Consider the following 17,376-nt stretch of genomic DNA (forward strand, 5'->3'; position numbering starts at 1 on the left):
CGAATTCAATATTCCAAGATCCACAGTGTCAAGAGTGTGCCAAGAATACCTAATTTCAGGCATTACCTCTCGTCACAGACAACAGAGTGGTCCATGGCTGTCACTTAAAGACTGAGAGTGGCAGTGTTTGCATAGTGTTTGAAATAACCCAAGAAATCAATATGAGGCATATAATGAATGTATACATTAGGACATTGTGGCGAAATTTGGCATTAATGGGCTATGGCAGCATATGACTGACACGAATGCCTTTGCTAACACCAAGACATCGTCTGCAGTGCCTGTTCTGGGCTAGTGGCCACATCAGCTGCACCCTAGATGACTGGAAAACTATGGACTGGTTAGATGAGTCCCAGTTTCTGTTGGTAAGAGCTGATGGTAGGGTTCGAGTGTGCTGCTGACCCAAGCCATGGACGCAGGTTGTCAACAAGACACTGTGCGGATCCAAAATGGTGTGGGCTGTGTTTACATGGAATGGAATGGGTTTCCTTGTCCATCTGAACTGATCACTGACTAGAAATGGTCATGTTCGGCTACTTGGAGAACATCTGCAGCCATTCATGGACTTCATGTTCCCTGACAACAAAGGAAATTTTATGGATAGCAATGAGTCTTATCAGTGGGCCACAATTATTTGGGACTGGTTTGGAGAACATTCTGGACTATTCAAGCAAATGATTTGGCCACCCAAATTGTCCGACACGAGTCCCGCTGAACATTTACAGGACGTAATGAAGAGGTCAGTTTATGCACCAAATCATGCACCAGCAACACCTCTGCGATTTGGATGTACACAGAGGCAGCATGGCTTACTATTTCTGCATGGAACTTCGAATGGCTTGAGTCCATGCCATGTTAGTTGCTGCACCATGCCAGGTAAAAGGAGGAGGTATCCTACGACTTTTGTCGCCACAGTGTATGTTTGATATTACACTCGAGTATTTTTCCCCTACCATTCTGCAAGTACTGTCAAGATGCCAGCATCTTCAGCTACCTTGCCTGCTTCACTGTTCTTGCAGCAACAGTAAATTCTTCTGCTGCTTGTTCTATACTCTAGCTGCTAGGAGCCAGGTCAAAATTTGAACTATGTTGGAATAACTTGAATAATGCACTTTAATTTTTAATTCATTAATTAAAATATCCATATCCTTACATTTTTAGCATTGCTTAACTACTTTTGTATCAACAACCTCAGCGGAGCTCAAACCAGCAGCTGCTGCTATAGCCTTGGTGATGTAACCTTATACAATGTTATACAACATAAATGACTGAAGCAGTTTCATAAATTCATTGTAACTACATTGAGATTGTCACAAAAACAATGACAAAAAAGCTCAAAAAGGTTTGTATTGTTGCAGCCACACTTCAGATTTCTTTCACGAGAGAGCAGCAGTGAGCAGTTCTGCAAGATTGCGACAGGCACCAAGAAAGTATATGTATTCTTTTATTATTTATTTATTTATTTTTTTTGCGTGGAGTTATATGAAAAATGTAGTGTTTACATCTCTTCTACCAACAAACCTACCAGCATAGTAGGAACGCACTGTGATGAAGCAAGCTGGCATATTTTTACTTCCCCTCTTGTTTTGCCATCTGCCTACTTAAATTGGTTTTTTCAGTTTTAATTAATTACCATTAACACATATGAATGTAAACTGCATTTCCATAAAAGAGAAAGGTTGGCCCTTAGTTTTAAAGAATATACCACCAGATCTAATTCTGTGCTTAGTTTTATGTATGTAATTGATTTTCTAATTTATTTCGACTATTCCTACTTAGTATTTTTTGCTATTGGGTGAAATCAGTAATTGTTTCGTAACTTAAATTCTATGGTTGACGTAGAAATAAACATAAATTCTGTACTAATTATAAACATCTGGAGGAACAACTAATAGTATTCTTAAAGGATCTGTTTGAAAACATATTAGCAAAGCCAGCCCTTAATTAATTCCAAAGTAATTAACAGTTTTGTCAAAAGTATTGTTTGCATAACAATACCTGTTAATTTCATCATTTAAGCAAATAATTCGGCCTAACTCTTGTAGCAGAAGAAACAGTTAAAAATAACCAATTTTTCGATGTCAAATGAGTTAAGTTTTAATTGTAATTTCTGTAAAATTAACTTTGAACAATGTGTAGTTTCAGTACCTATTATTGTGAGGATATACAAGGGACCAATTTTTGGTCCTGAAACAGTCAGTCCATGGTTGAGTTTCAGACGAGAAACTTGTGTTGGTTAGAACAACAACAATGTATCCGTGAAATAAATGTTACACAATTAGGCTGTGTGTTAAACAATGACAGTGTCTACTCCATACATACTTCTCTGTTCTTCAAGAACTGTGAACTTTGTGGTTATGTTTTTACTGCTCATAGATATTCAACAGTAAACTATTGTAGCAGTATGTGGGTGTTCGCCTGAAACCTATTACTGAAGCTTATTGAAAGTTAAACAATAGTGCACTGGCCATACTGAATGTGTATATGGGGGATTGTGAAAAGTGAAAGTAAACAATTGTGAAACACAAATGTGTATCTGTCGGCTTCATCCTTTAAAACAGACAGTACTGCACTTACAACCTCTATTTTTTCAGCTAGTATGTTGACACCAAGGACAACAAACGAAGAGATAAAGAAGGCAATCTGTCACAGCGTCAACAGTACTTTTGAACAATGACACAGGCTGCACCAAACATGGGAAGAACTTTATCGACTTGATATCGGCACATTCAGGGGAAGGGGGGGGGGGGGGCACATATGAAGCACTTGAGCACTTGTAACATGTCAAGAAAACAAAAGTTTTTTCTATGTGTGTACAAATCCCTGTGACAATATGTCAAATAATATAGCTACAGTAAATCTGTGAAATCACTTCTATTGTTTATAATTACCTTTTTTAACTTTCTGCCTTATTCAACCCACTGAATTTCTTTTGCTAATTGAAGCTTTAAAGACGAATCTGAGAGAGGTCAGTGAAGTATTCACTGTAGCAAGTGTCAACTGCATCCACATAACCAGCAAATATTGCTTCTTGCTAATACCAAACCAGTAGTTGCTTATGAGCAAATTCTTGTCTACATCTGAGACAAAGCTTCTGGTCAGGCATAAAAACTTTTAGTCAATAGTTTCAACTTCCCAACATGAGAAATGCCAGTTGGTTGTAAACCATTCTTAACTTTATGTTTGTTTTTCTCAAATGCATTACAGAAGGTATTTTGCAGAAACTGAAATTTTGTCATCTGCAGGGAATTATGGTAAGAACAAATTTATGCAAATTTAAGCGAAATCCAGATCTAAATCTGAAAAAATCTTTGGCCAGCAACACTGGCTACAACTGACTTTACCAAAGAAAATGATGAAGGCTTATGACAGTTGGTGGCATCTTGATCACCAAAAAGCAAGCATCATGACTTCTTAATTCATATCACAAAACAAATAAAACACAAATTAACTTAGTCACAAATCTTTCTAAGAGCAAGCGCATCACAAGATAAACACCAGAGAAGAACTGACAGTTCAAACAAAACATATATTTCGTGAACAGTGGTGTTGAAATGTTTTGGCAATATTTTAAAAGTGTTTGCAATAACGTGTTTAATAATACTGTGAAAAAATTTAGTAATGAATTTGCAAAACCTTTCGGGGGTCATTTCATATCTAAGCAAGCACGGGTCTTTAATTTAACTATATAGCTCCTGAAGCTAAAAGGATACCTACTATTTCTATACACAGCAACAATGTCTTGGAAGATTTTCAACAATTTTTTCTATAATGGGAACGAATTTACAAAAACATTTGGGGGTAATTTCGTCCACAAGTAGGCACATATTTTCATTTGTTTTACTGCTGCTTATTGCTTGGAGTTGATTTGCACATACCTACATTTGTATTTTTATTGGCATAAAAGCAGTTTTCACCGATTATACTTTATTCATTTAACACTTTGGCGACCGTCCACTTAGAAGAATATTGGACCTAGGAAACCACCCATTTATGCTGTTATTTAAAGCTTTCCTGGAACATATGTCGTTGATGTATCTTCAAGAGAAATACTATCTAAAAAAAAGGGCCAAGCATCAACATTTATTTTTCATCTTTGCTTTAGTTCTTTGATGGATTACAAATTTTAAAATAATCTGACAGAAGGTATAATTATCTTACAAAAAAAAAAAAAAAAAAAAATGCGAGGTGAGTTACTGAGCAATATCTCCTATTAACCCAACAACATGATGTATTTGTAGCAGAACAACAACAAACTGTGAAACATAATGAGTACACCTCTATCTATAGAGGCTATGGAAATGGGACCAAACGAGACTCAGAGCTGGAACTGTGTATATATCCAATCAAGACATTATTGAACCAACTCAAAAAATTTCATCGGATTCAGAAAAGGTGAAGCACCAGCCATCTCTACAACTGCTCCACTCGACATGGAATTATCCTGAGGAAAGAGGCTTGTTACCTATGCCAGACCACTCAGAGATAATACAGAACTCAAAGCACTAGAAAACTCCCCCAGTACATAAGAAATTAGTATTGTGCATCACATTGGGAAAATGTAAGGAAGAATTTTTAAGTATGTGTGTTCTTTTGTACGTTTATTGTTGTAATCATGATAGGTGATGTTCGTATTGCTATGTACATGTAGTGTGAAATAGTACAGTTGATCCAAAGATTTATATTGAAGTTTCTTTATCAATGAAAGTGCAGTGAAAAATGAAACAATGTTTTATATTGACATGCCAGTCTTGGCATAGGCAGCAAGCATGATATGAGCCTCTGAGAACAACCATGACAGTGGGTTCACACAGGTTAATGTGAGATGGAAAATGTGTAAAACTGCTTGAACAGCAGCCCCTATCCCGAAAGAGAAGCCCTCTCCCTTAGAGCCGGGTAAAACGATGTTAACATGTTAGAAATGAGAAGTGACATTTAACTTTCAGCTGGACACTGTTGTTATCAAATATGGAGTTTGTTACTGTAAAAGCTCTGAACACCACAGCTTGAAAATTACGAGAATGGGAGGGATCTGAAAGTGGTTGGCCAGAGGCTCCCTAGAGGTGCAGAGCCACACGTCAGATTGGCTGATGCCTGTAAAGCGCAGGAGGGAGTGGCAGGCCAAACAGGGTGCCACCACAACCCTTTAAAATCCTTGGATTTTTGTACTCAAGAAACTTCTCTGTCAGATGAACTCTGTGTCACTCACTGCTAGCCTCAGGTGAGCTGTTTTAAATCTGTTTTCTCACCTGGAGTGCTGCTCTCAATGTTCATACTTTACAATGCTGCTAGTGGTTGCTACTTCTGTTTGCACTCACCCCACAAACTGAGAGACTAACATCTCTTGTTCCAACAGTTGAATTCTTTGCTTTTTCTAATGTTTAGAAGTAACCTTCAGTGTATTAGTTTAGTCTGAATACAATAAAAGAGTGTTATTCAGACCCATGAATTCCTTGAGTCTCCTGGTATGAGTATCCTTATAGAGTCCCAAAATCTCCACCTCTCGAACGTGCCCTGTGATAGTCTTGCCAATGATATAAGAGTCACCTGCCATCACAGGAAATTTGTCTTTGTGCATTTGCTCTGAACCAATTAGGAATTACAGACTGACCTGTAACCTCTTTTTTTTCTCTCTCTCTCTTATGCTAGGAGATGCCAGTTTTATAGCTCATTCTGAGAAAGTTCATGTAAACTTTGGGTTTTGTACTTAATTCTTCCATATGCAGATTTCCATTGGTATATTTACCTCTCAATTTCAACCATTCTCAGGACCAGCATCTGTTTCCTTTGCCTTTATACCCAGTGCTAAAGTCAATGTCTGTGCTGGTAGCCATTACCACTTACGTCAAAATACTACACAAAGTAATAACTATATAATGTGAGAGCTGCTCCAAAAGTGATGGTAAGTTTGAAAAACTTGGTCTGTACATGAGAACATTTGTTTGACAAAGCCATAGAAAGCAAACAGCTTATAAGTTTGATCGTTTACAGCAGTCTTAACGCCAAAAGATTTAAATTCGCCTCAGCTGTAAGCTAATGATGAAAAACTCCTGCAGGCGCCACACGTTACAAAAGTTTTACAATGTTCACATGATTTTCTCTGAAGAGATAAAACAGGGAAATACAAGGTGAATAAACAAAAGGTACTAAAACATTAGTTGTTGCTGATGACTTATAGAGATGACGATTACAATTCTGAGGCTTTGTCATACACAACATTCATATTTATTTTATCTTCTACAACAAATTTAGTTTCTTTCTTTGCAGCCAGGATATGATAGGGGATAATTCATAACCACATAAGAGCTCACCTAACTTGATATCAATGTATTTAAGAGCTAATTTCTATAATACAGGTTTTCTATAATGCAGATTTTCGCATTCAATATTTGCATTTTTGATGATATTTGTTTTTGGGGAATTAGGCTGTTGTCTAAGAGATATTTCTCTGCCTAATGTTTCGTCTTCCAAAGCTGGAGACTTCATCAGGGGCTATAACAACTCAGAAAGCATTTTATATGTCTAATATACTGATCAAAAGTTAATTACTATTGTATAAAGAGTCTAAGTAGAAACTAAGCCCCATTCCAGTGATGATGTTGAACAATGTGCAGAGCAAGTCATAAATACAAGACTGACATAAAGTGTAACAATGTACCAAGCCTCAAAGAATAATTTCTGTATACAACAGAGACAAATAGGATATTTGGGACACACATATTCAGGATCATGGTAGTATTACTAGATGCAGCACATTGACACTATTTATTAATTCCTAACACAAAAGTCAACAACTAACACTGAAAAAAGAAACAAAAACAGATTTATGTATAAAACTCCATATTATGTTCAGGTAGATTGAAAAATGTAAATAGTTGCAAATGAAAAAATAAAAACAGAGGTACAGATGACACAAACACAAAAAATTAAGTGAAATGCATCTCAGGCTTTCAGAATCATAAGTCTGTCACACATTACTGACAATAGCTATTGAGAAACCCACCCTCCCTTCCAACCTCTGCGCAATATTTCAAAATGTTTTCTCATATTTATACACTGAAGCGCCACAGAGACTGGTATAGGCATGTGTATTCAAAAACAGAGATACGTAAATAGGCAAAATACGATGGTGCAATCGGCAATGCCTATATAAGACAACGGGTGTCTGATGCAGTTGTTAGATAGGTCACTGCTGCTACAATGCCAGGTTATCAAGATGAAAGTGGTGTTTTAGCTGGCACACAAGCGATGGGACACAGGTAGTGATGAAGTGGGGATTTTCCCATACAACCATTTCACAAGTGTACTGTGACTATCAGGTATCCGGTAAAAAATCAAATCTCCAGCGCTGCTGCAGACGGAAAAAGATCCTGTAAGAATGGGACCAATGACAACTAAGAGAATCATTCAACATGACAGAAGTGCAACACTTCCGCAAATTGCTGCAGATTTCAATGCTGGGACATCAACAAGTGTCAGCATGGTTCAAATGGCTCTGAGCACTAAGGGACTTAACTGCTGAGGTCATCAGTCCCCTAGAACTTAGAACTACTTAAACCTAACTAACGTAAGGACATCACACACATCCATGCCCTGGGAAGGATTCGAACCTACGACCGTAGCGGTCGCGTTGTTCCAGACTGAAGCGCCTAGAACCGCTCGGCCACTCCAACCGGCTGTCAGCGTGGGAAGCATTCAACAGAACATTATCAATATGGGCTTTCGGAGGCGACAGCCCACTCTTGTACCCTTGATTACATGACACAAAATTTTACACCTCACCTGGGCCCATCAAAACTGACTTTGGACTGCTGATGATTGGAAACATGTTGCCTGGTTGGACAAGCCTCATAGCACATTGTATCAAGTGGATGGATGTGCATGGGTATGGAGACAACCTCATGAATCCATGGACCCTGCATGTCAGCAGGGGTCTGTTCAAGCTGGTGGAGGCTCTGTAATGGTGTGGAGCAAATGCAGTTGGAGTGATACAGGACTCCTGATACATCTAGATATGACTCTGACAGGTGACATGTATGTAAGTATCCTGTGTGACCACCTGCATCCATTCATGTCCAATGTGCATCCTGACACTCTTGGGCAATTCCAGCAGAACAATGTGACACCCCACATGTCCAGAACTGCTACAGGGTGACTCCAGGAACACTCTTCTGAGCTTAAACACTTCCACTAGCCACCAAACTCCCCAGACATGAATATTACTGAGCATATCTCAGATGTCTTGCAAAGTGCTGTTCGGAAGAGATCTCCACTGCCTCATACTCTCACTGATTTATGGACAGCCCTGAAGGATTCATGGTGTAAATTTCCTCCAGCACCACTTCAGACATTAGTAGAGTCCATGCCATGTCATGTTGCGGCATTCTGTGCGCTCGCAGAGGCCCTACACGATATTAGGCAGGTGTACCAGTTTCTTTGGCTCTTCAGTGTATTTCATTCTTTAGATCCAAATGAAAGAATCTAAAATTCTGAAAGAGAAGATTCACTGCCTGTATCAGTTTTACAATGCTGATGGTTTTGCTAAACTTTCCCTCCTTCTAATGTAGTGACAGTCTTTTTACCTATTTCAACATTATTAAGACCACCCATTTGTAGTTATAATGTTTTCAATACAAACCTCCATGAACAAGGACTGTAACTTGTTCAGCCAATTTCTTCTGTGCTAATCGAGCTTCTGGCTTTACCTTAAAATGAAGAAAATAATTTTCAGACTTTAAACAATAAAAATACATTTCAACAGATATTAGGTCTCTCTCTCTCTCTCTCTCTCTCTCTCTCTCTCTCTCTCTCTCTCTCTCTCTCATATAGAAAAATTACTAACATTTTATAAAACATGAATCACCTTATGTTGTTGCATAATCTCATTAATTTTTCCTGTTGAATAGAAAGTGAATAATTTTAAAAGATTTTCTACTTCTGAGTCTCGAGATCGTATAAAAAACTGATATAGTTCAAATGGTGAAGTTTTTTCTCTGTTCAACCATATTGCATTCCCCTCAGATTTTCCAAATTTATTGCCAGTCTCTGTAGTGACAAGAGGGACAGTTAAACCTGTAAAGAAAGAGAGACAAGTTGCTAACACAGATAAGAAATCAACATGCAAAAATAAGTTTTTAGGTAGATCAAACCAACTGCATTGTATAACAAAAACTTTAGCTTGTTTGTTCCAGAGGAACTACAAACAATAAACGGCACTTACTCGCTCACGCACAGATCTGTTTGTTGAGCAGTGTAGGGAATGTGGAATTTTGTCAGCCACTGCCTAGCCATTACTGATACGACAAATGCACATTATCTGAATTTTCAGGAACCAATGTGGCCTGAAAGCACGCGATACCCTTTACTGAAAGCAATACAGTTGTATGGATGATCGAATATACAACCACCTATATTATTGTGTGGAATACTAACCACAGTAAAACATTTGACATTATGCTCTCCATCACGCCTGTTACTAGGAAATCGAACTGATAGACAGTTTTTGTGTGTGTGTGTGTGTGTGTGTGTGTGTGTGTAGAAATAGAGGGCAAGCAAGGAAAACAATTGTTCAAATCATAACAACACCTCTGAAAATATTAAATTCCTTGGTGTGGTGCTTCTGACACACACACACACACTTATGTTTTACTGGTATTAAGCTGATGGATCCTTATAAAATGCTCCTTGGAAAAAATTGAAAGGGAAGGTATCACACTAATGCACAACTCTTAAATGCTGCGCTACACTTGTTTTTACATTGCACTACTAGTAAAAAGAACAATAAATAAATAAATATTCATCTTGAAGAACCAGTGTTTACGTTCATGAAGAATAAAATATTAAAATATGAACTGAAATATATTTTTGTAATCAACTAGAAATGGTAATCTATAAAGAGGAGTTGAGGGTATATTAAACGGAAATGGAATTTTAACAACTAAGAAACTAGAGTGATGAACAAGCAAATTTATAATGTCCCAAGTTTCAGAAGCAGTGCTTGTCAATTTAGAGCTAAAGAGAAAGATAGGGAAATATAGCAATATGATCAAACTACACATGACTTGGGTGAAGAAGTGTAATATTCAAGTTTGCATAGCCTTTCAGGTCTATATTAGCTTAAAGTCATACTCCCTACTCTTTACTATATATTAAAACTCAAAAGGCAACTATCTTTCTTATTTATTCTCACAAGCAAAGGATCCCGGTGTTGGGATCAACGTTTTGAAATCATCTATCCAGTACATAGGTTAAGGTCCCAAGTTTCACACCCTGCAGCCATTCATCCTGGTGCGCCCTTGTTTGCGAATATTGTAAGAGAAGCTCAGAGACCTTGAAGATATTGAAAACAACGAGAAAAAATTCTAAAGAAACTCAACAAATTAACTACATTAGTATCCAGACTTGAGAAAAATACTTCAAAGAATTAGTGACTGAAAACAAATGATAATTTTTGAATAGAATTAATAATGATATAGAAGAAACAGAAAACAATGGCAGAATTTCACTGGATGTAGAAGCAGTAAAAACATCAATTAAAACTTTTAAAAAAAGTGCCACTACAATTGCAGGAGTACCAACTGAACTGATGAAATATGGTCCAGATGAATTACACAAACTTTTGAGAAGTCGTTTTGAAAAATGCTCAAATGGTGAGGCCATACCGGAAGACTGGAAAGTAGGATTTATACCAACAATCGACAAGAAAGGAAGAAAAGATGAGTGCAAGAAGGAAAGAGGAATAACTGTAACTAATGTATTTAGCAGACTTTATGGAAGGTTTATCAAACAATTTTTGGAAACAGAATTTAAGGAAATGGAGGCCAATGGCTTCAGAGCAGTGATGTCAACTACAGTTCATATATTTTGCTTAAAACATATAATTGACAAGAAAAAAGTTAGAAATCAAACCCATAATTCAATATTTGTAGACATAGAAAAAGTGTATGATGATATACCCATATGTAACTTGTGGAAAGCTTTAAAAGTGTTTAACATTAGTTCCGCAATAATTAAAGCAATTCAGATCATTTATGAAAACTCTATAGAATAAAAGCACAAAATTATCTCCCACCTGGATTTAAAGTTACAAAAGGATTATGTCAAAGATGCAGTCTGTCACCAACACTTTATAAAATATATACAGAAAAGCATTGGAAAACTACAACAGAAAATTTAAAAACATGGGGATCCCAGTAAATGATATGATATATTCTTTACAATTTGCTGATGACCAGCTAATTTTGGCACAAGATAAAGAAGACATAGAGAGTACATCACAAGGAAATTAATAGAGGAGTATAAAAATGGGGACTCCAGGTCAACAGGAATAAAACAAAATATTTTGTAATAGGAGACACAAATCAAGATTTGGGGTGACAATGTTGGGTTTGTGGGGCGCTCAGCTGGGCGGTCATCAGCGCCCAAGACCCAGTTGTAACAAAGTCCAATTTTTGCACAATCCAATCTAGCCACTGTCATGAATGATGATGATGATGAAATGAAGAGATAACACAAACACCCAGTCCCCGGGCTGAGGAAATCCCAAAGCTGGCTGGAATCGAAACCAGGACACTGTAAACCAGAGGCAGCAATGCTAGCCACTAGACCACGAGCTGTGGACAAATCAAGATTTGATACTGGATGAAGGGATGGGAACTATTAAACACGCTGAAGAGTACAAATATCTAGGAGTCAGTATCACACAAGATGGAAAAAAAAGACAAGGAAATTATTTCAAGAATAAATGTTGGGAGGTTAACTATTGGAATAGCAAATGGTATTTTATGGAACCAACAGATTAGAAAGGAAACAAAAAGAAAAATCTTCAGCATAATTATCAGAAGCATTATGACATATGGATCAGAAGTATGGTCAGTGAAGTTGCAATTAGGGAAAAGGTTGATGGCAATGGAGATGGACTTTTGGAGGCAGTCCTCAGGGATATCTAGGCGAGAAATAATCAGAAATTAAGTCATCAGGAAGAAAATGGACATAACAAATTCAATTGCAGATTTTGTAGAAGAAAAATAACTGTTATGATATGGACACAAAAAGGATGTCAAAGGGGAGATTACCACATGGAATTATGGAATGGGAGCCACCAGGAAGAAAGAAAAGAGGGAGACCACTGACCACATGGATTCAGGAAATTCGGATCTCTTTTAGAAGAAATATTGAAGAAAATCTATGAACAGATGTACAAAAATGGAGGATGAAAATCAAATTTGATGTGTAATTTTTGGGTACCAGAAAATGTAAAATGCTACATTGTAAAACCGGTTAAAAAAATATAATTAAAATATAATTAAAATTTCACATGATGCTCTTCAGCTGCAAAAAAGGAATGTATAACACACTGATTGCATAGTGTAACGGTTAAGGTTAAGGCCTCACATAAATCAGGCTGTGGATTTGAATCTCATTGGATGCTTTGAAATTTATCGTTTTAAATCTTCATTGAAATGACTTTTATCATTGGTTCTTTCAATTAACTGAGTTAAACGTAACTTTTTTATATCTATTCCTTTGTCACATCATTTTAATCAACATATTAACTTTTTCAAATTGCTCTCATTTTTCCTTCCTATAACCGTCTCTCTGCATGGGATATTTCTGCATGTGTTTTTAATTATTTTTATGTATTAACTTCAATTTAATTTCTTCCATTTTTAGCATCCTGCAATTTTGTACCGCATCCATTATTTCTACCCCTCATTCTGCTTTAATTTTATTTTATTTATAACCCCGTCTTTTATTAACATCTTCATCTGCATTATTTTGTCCATAGCGGAATAAGAATTAATGTTCCAAATGTTGTTACGGCATTAACCAAGTCGCTGGGTGCGAGCATGCAAGGCGTGTGGTGCACGTGGGTGGCAAGCTTACCATCCTAAGAGTGTCCTTTTTTTTCCCTTGTAGATTTAGCCCTAAAAAAGTTCACATGGCTTGTGGTGTTATCACTTAATTGGTATGTTCATGCTGGAGAGTTTAGATGGAATAAAAACAAAGGAATGAGTTAACGTAATAATTCACTGTGTAGCAATGACCAGTTCATCGACTGAAAGCCTCTTTCATGCCACAGAAAATTCCTGTGATTTTTAGCCTGTTATCTAATGGCACGCCTATCTTTGCTGCGTCTCCATAAGACATTGCACATTCAATCTTGCAACAACTTTTTCAGTAGCTTTACAGCATTTTTTCCAACAGTGGCTTTAGTTCCACATTTCTATAGCATTTGGTGAATGTTCCATCCTGCCTAGATGAAGAGAATAGAATATACTGAAATGTGGAGCTACAGAAGAATACCGAAGCTTAGATGCTGGATTTTTAAAAAAAAAAAAAAACAACTAATGAAGAGGTACTGAATTGGATTGGGGAGAAACTAAAAGTATGGAATAGAAGGTTTGACAATGGAGAGGATTGTAGAGGTAGGCCAAGATTTCACTATGATAAGCAGGTTCCAGTGGATGCACACTACAATAATTAAGCAGAGATCAAAGGCATGCACTGGGTAGACTAGCAGGGAGAGCTATATCAAACCAGTCTTTGGACTGAGGACCACAATGGCAACAATTCTGTATCCGACAAATCTATACAACTGTTTTCACTAAATTTCCCAAGATCTATATTTTGCGTCATCTATGTTGCTGAAATTCAATTTGCTCTGATTTATAAATGTAGTGGCTAAACCTGAGAGATTTGGTGAGAATCGACTAGCAACGCTTGTTCACTATTCAATACAGAGTAGATTTCCATACCATAGTAACAAATGCTATCTCAAGAATAACCAGGAAATTAAAATTTTTTTCTCAAATGCAGCACATTGTTTTTAATCATGTTTGCTGAATAGTTTGTTCCTCAAACGTGAAGCTGAGATAGAGAAGGCAATGGTAAAAGATTTTAGTTATGCACAGGTACTGTGAAGATACTGGAGGTCAGGCCTCTTATTATCATTAGTAAGAGAAGATATCTATTTGGTCAGTGAGAAGATGTAAGTGTGTAATCCAGAGAAACTGACGAAGACAGAGTGAAAGTTATGTCACTTATCTAGTAATATTAATCCTCACAGTGCTCAAGAAATATCAACATCAAACAACTGAATCGTTATAGAAGCATTCCTCGCTAGCTCAAGACTTCATACTTCAAAATCATAAATTTAGCAGAATTGCGGATTATACCAATTCTTATTTTAGTTTGGGTGGAAATGTTCCCAAATTTTTGAATTGAATGTAAGCAAAAAGAGAGATCTGTCATATGCTCTGACAGTCTGTTCTGCTAATAAATGATCATGCTGAGATCTATTGCAGTTTTCTGATATGGAATGAAGTACTATCAAGAATGCGAGATGAAATGCATCACATACACATTCATTGATCAACCTTTGGAGCAATATGATGCTTACCTAGCATTTGAGACCATGATTTTGTTCCTGTCTTAATACTGGACAAAGGTCTTCATTAACACCCGAGATAGCTGAAGCAATATTCTCATGGCTAACATGGGCACTGCCTGATGTCACTGGCATGTGTGTACATGATAGTCATAGGAATGGAAACTAATGAGATACAACTGGTGAACAGCAGAACAACTAGCCAAGGACTGAAACCTGAGAGGTGATAAGGATGTATTTATTTTACAATTTACCAGTTTCCTTCGCGGTTCCACAGGCAATCTATTGATACTTGTTTCTTGCATGACTGTTGAACCATATAGCAACTTATAGCTATTTCATTTTTCAAACGTTTGATACTGTAGTAAGTAGTTTCAAATACCTTGACAAAAGCAAGCAGTATTAAAATTCCCATTTTACCCTTCCTGAAGTGATCACTTTGATTAATGCTATGCTGCAGTGTTTACAAAAAGTTGATTTATATTTGTCATGGTTGTTTATAGGTCTTTGGCAGTCAACCAGCTGGTCATGAAAAACACACTCCAAAGCACTCAACACTATGGAAGTACAGTGTTTTGCCTGTAATTGCAAGTTGATTTTGAGTTACCATTGCTGGGTAGGGGTTAGACTAATTTTTGTTTCCACCCAGCAGGAACCAAAAATGTCCCCTAGGAACTAGAATAATAATATCTGCAACTTCTTCTATCATTCTACACAACCTGTACCATTGTCTTCCTCATCCCATGATAGCTATGTGCACTGTTATTTTTGAACCATGTATCAAGAAAAGTGTGTCTTTTGCAGAACTCCTGTTTAAGATTCCAATAAATGATAATTCATCACAGCATGAAAGTTACCTCAACAAAATAAACAATTACTCTATCAGATTATTTGTAACATGGAAGTATTTGTATAAGTAATACCACGTCTTATTCTTATCGCTCAAACATACAAAGCTTCAATGTCTCCCCAAGCAAAAACTCTTAATTTGCTTTCAACTGAGTATTTCAAGCTGCTGATGAAAACAATCTAGGATGAACTGTACAGGAAGTATAAAAAGAGTGTATATTTTCCACATGCATTTCACAACTTACCATAAACTTTTCTATTTGAAACTCTTGAAATTAAGTCATGTCCTGAGACAATATTTCCCATCTGGTCGCTACCACCAATCTGAAATCTGCAGTCATAATTCTCAAGTAGGTATAACCAATCATATGCTTGGAAAATTTGGTAAGTGAATTCTGTGAAGCTCATGCCAGTCTCAGATGCTATACGAGATCCTACACTCTGCCGAGAAAGCATGGTTCCCATCCTGAAGTTGCGTCCTATGTTGCCCATAAATGACAGTACATTCAATTTTTCATACCAAGTATAGTTGTTGACTATTCTGTAAGATAAACACTATGTTATATATGTTAACATGATACACAATAACAACTGATCAAATCTGTTTTTACATACGTAACTGGCACTAAGTCACCATCATCTCCATGACCCTGACCTTTCCACAAAAATGCGTCATGATTTTTAAACAGTTGTTCTACATTCTCTGTTATGCCACTCACATTATGTTTTATGTATTCTGCACTGAGCGCAGGCCTATCTGTTGTTCTCTCACTTGGATCCCCAATGTAACCTGTAGCACCACCTACCTGAAAATTAACAGAAAAATAGTGCATTTAGGAACTGGAAACAATACAGAAATGGTTACACATCCACAGAAAATTCATCATATGCCTGTGAACAATACAGCTTTTCATCGTAAAGCATCTCTGATAGTGAGTCAGTAAATTAAATGTATAGTAGTTTCAGATGAAGATATTGTGGTCTGCCTAATACATGTATATTTAGAAAGATCATACCATACAAGCTCTCTCCAATATTTCTTATTCACGTTGCGTGTGCCTCTGATGTTCTGACTAAAACATTGCCAAGCGATGTCTGAAACTTACTCATTCCATGAACTTTGGTGAAATGAGGGTTCTGGTACAGACCCTTGCATACTGGCACAGTGTTGTAAGAGAGTCTACAGAGATAAAGGTGACAAAGAACCTCATGAATCATGACATTGGGTTACACCTCAGTACAGCCTGGGATCCTGCACTGTAGTTATTGAAAACACAAATGGGCAGAAGCAGAAATCTACAAAATGAACTGAGAGTCTGGACATGGGGAGCAGAGCACCAGGTGCACCAGACCAAAGATGGAATGTCGCAGGATAATTCTAGTGGAAGAGGACAGCAATGGGAACATCTAGAACTGCACCAGACCGAAAACAGAATGCCAGCATGCAGACTGGTGCACTGTACAAAGAGGGAATGCCTCAGGATGCTACTAGGGGGAACGGAGAGCAGACAGAAGGCCTGGAACCAATCATGGAAGGAGAAGACCATAGGTATAAATACCGGACCGGTTTCTTTGAACGAGCAGCTTCAGGTAGCACTTGATAAAGATAGTAAGTCACACTTCTGAAAAGTAATGCCAGAATGATGCTGCTGATATCCTCAAGGTGTCAACAAATTGTCAGGAAAGTCTGAAGAATTACATCAAGAGACTTTAAAGGGAAGAGATGTATTGAAACATCAAGAAGCTGGACATGCTGAATGACCCTGATATCTGGTAGAAGACCAGACACATCAAGATGTCAAGTTTATTTCTGTCTGACACTCACACAGTGAAACAGTTTACTGCCACTCAAGGATCTTTCCAACACTGCTTGTGATTGCTTCTATAGTTTTAAGAGGAGTGTCATAATAACTTTTCTCCATGTTTGGATATAGTATCAGCAACCATAGATGGATTTATTTCAACCCCTTACACAACTGGACACGTCAGCTGTAAATAATAACATCTGGTCCTGGGGCTGCATCCTTAGCAACAGACCAGGCATTTTCCAACTTCCACATGAAGATGAGGCAGCTATAATCTTCTAGATCATCTGAACTTAAGTTCAACCACATCCCCTCTGCAACTTCTTTCCAACC

At 37.3% G+C, this 17,376-nt stretch overlaps 1 protein-coding gene across 1 annotated transcript in view; it reads right to left on the minus strand.

Annotated features, from left to right (window-relative positions):
• Positions 1–17,376, minus strand: part of LOC126236609 (tyrosine--tRNA ligase, mitochondrial) — a 110,885-nt gene that overhangs the window by 61,715 nt on the left and 31,794 nt on the right. Inside the window, exons 3-6 of the mRNA XM_049946046.1 lie at positions 15,854–16,044; positions 15,484–15,779; positions 8,864–9,072; positions 8,639–8,705 (exon numbers count right to left, since the gene is read on the minus strand). Coding sequence (XP_049802003.1) covers positions 8,639–8,705; positions 8,864–9,072; positions 15,484–15,779; positions 15,854–16,044 — 763 coding nt within the window. The remainder of the gene's footprint in view (positions 1–8,638; positions 8,706–8,863; positions 9,073–15,483; positions 15,780–15,853; positions 16,045–17,376) is intronic.

This window comes from Schistocerca nitens, chromosome 2 (assembly GCF_023898315.1).
Source record: "Schistocerca nitens isolate TAMUIC-IGC-003100 chromosome 2, iqSchNite1.1, whole genome shotgun sequence".
In the NCBI taxonomy this organism is placed as follows: Eukaryota; Metazoa; Arthropoda; class Insecta; order Orthoptera; family Acrididae; genus Schistocerca; species Schistocerca nitens.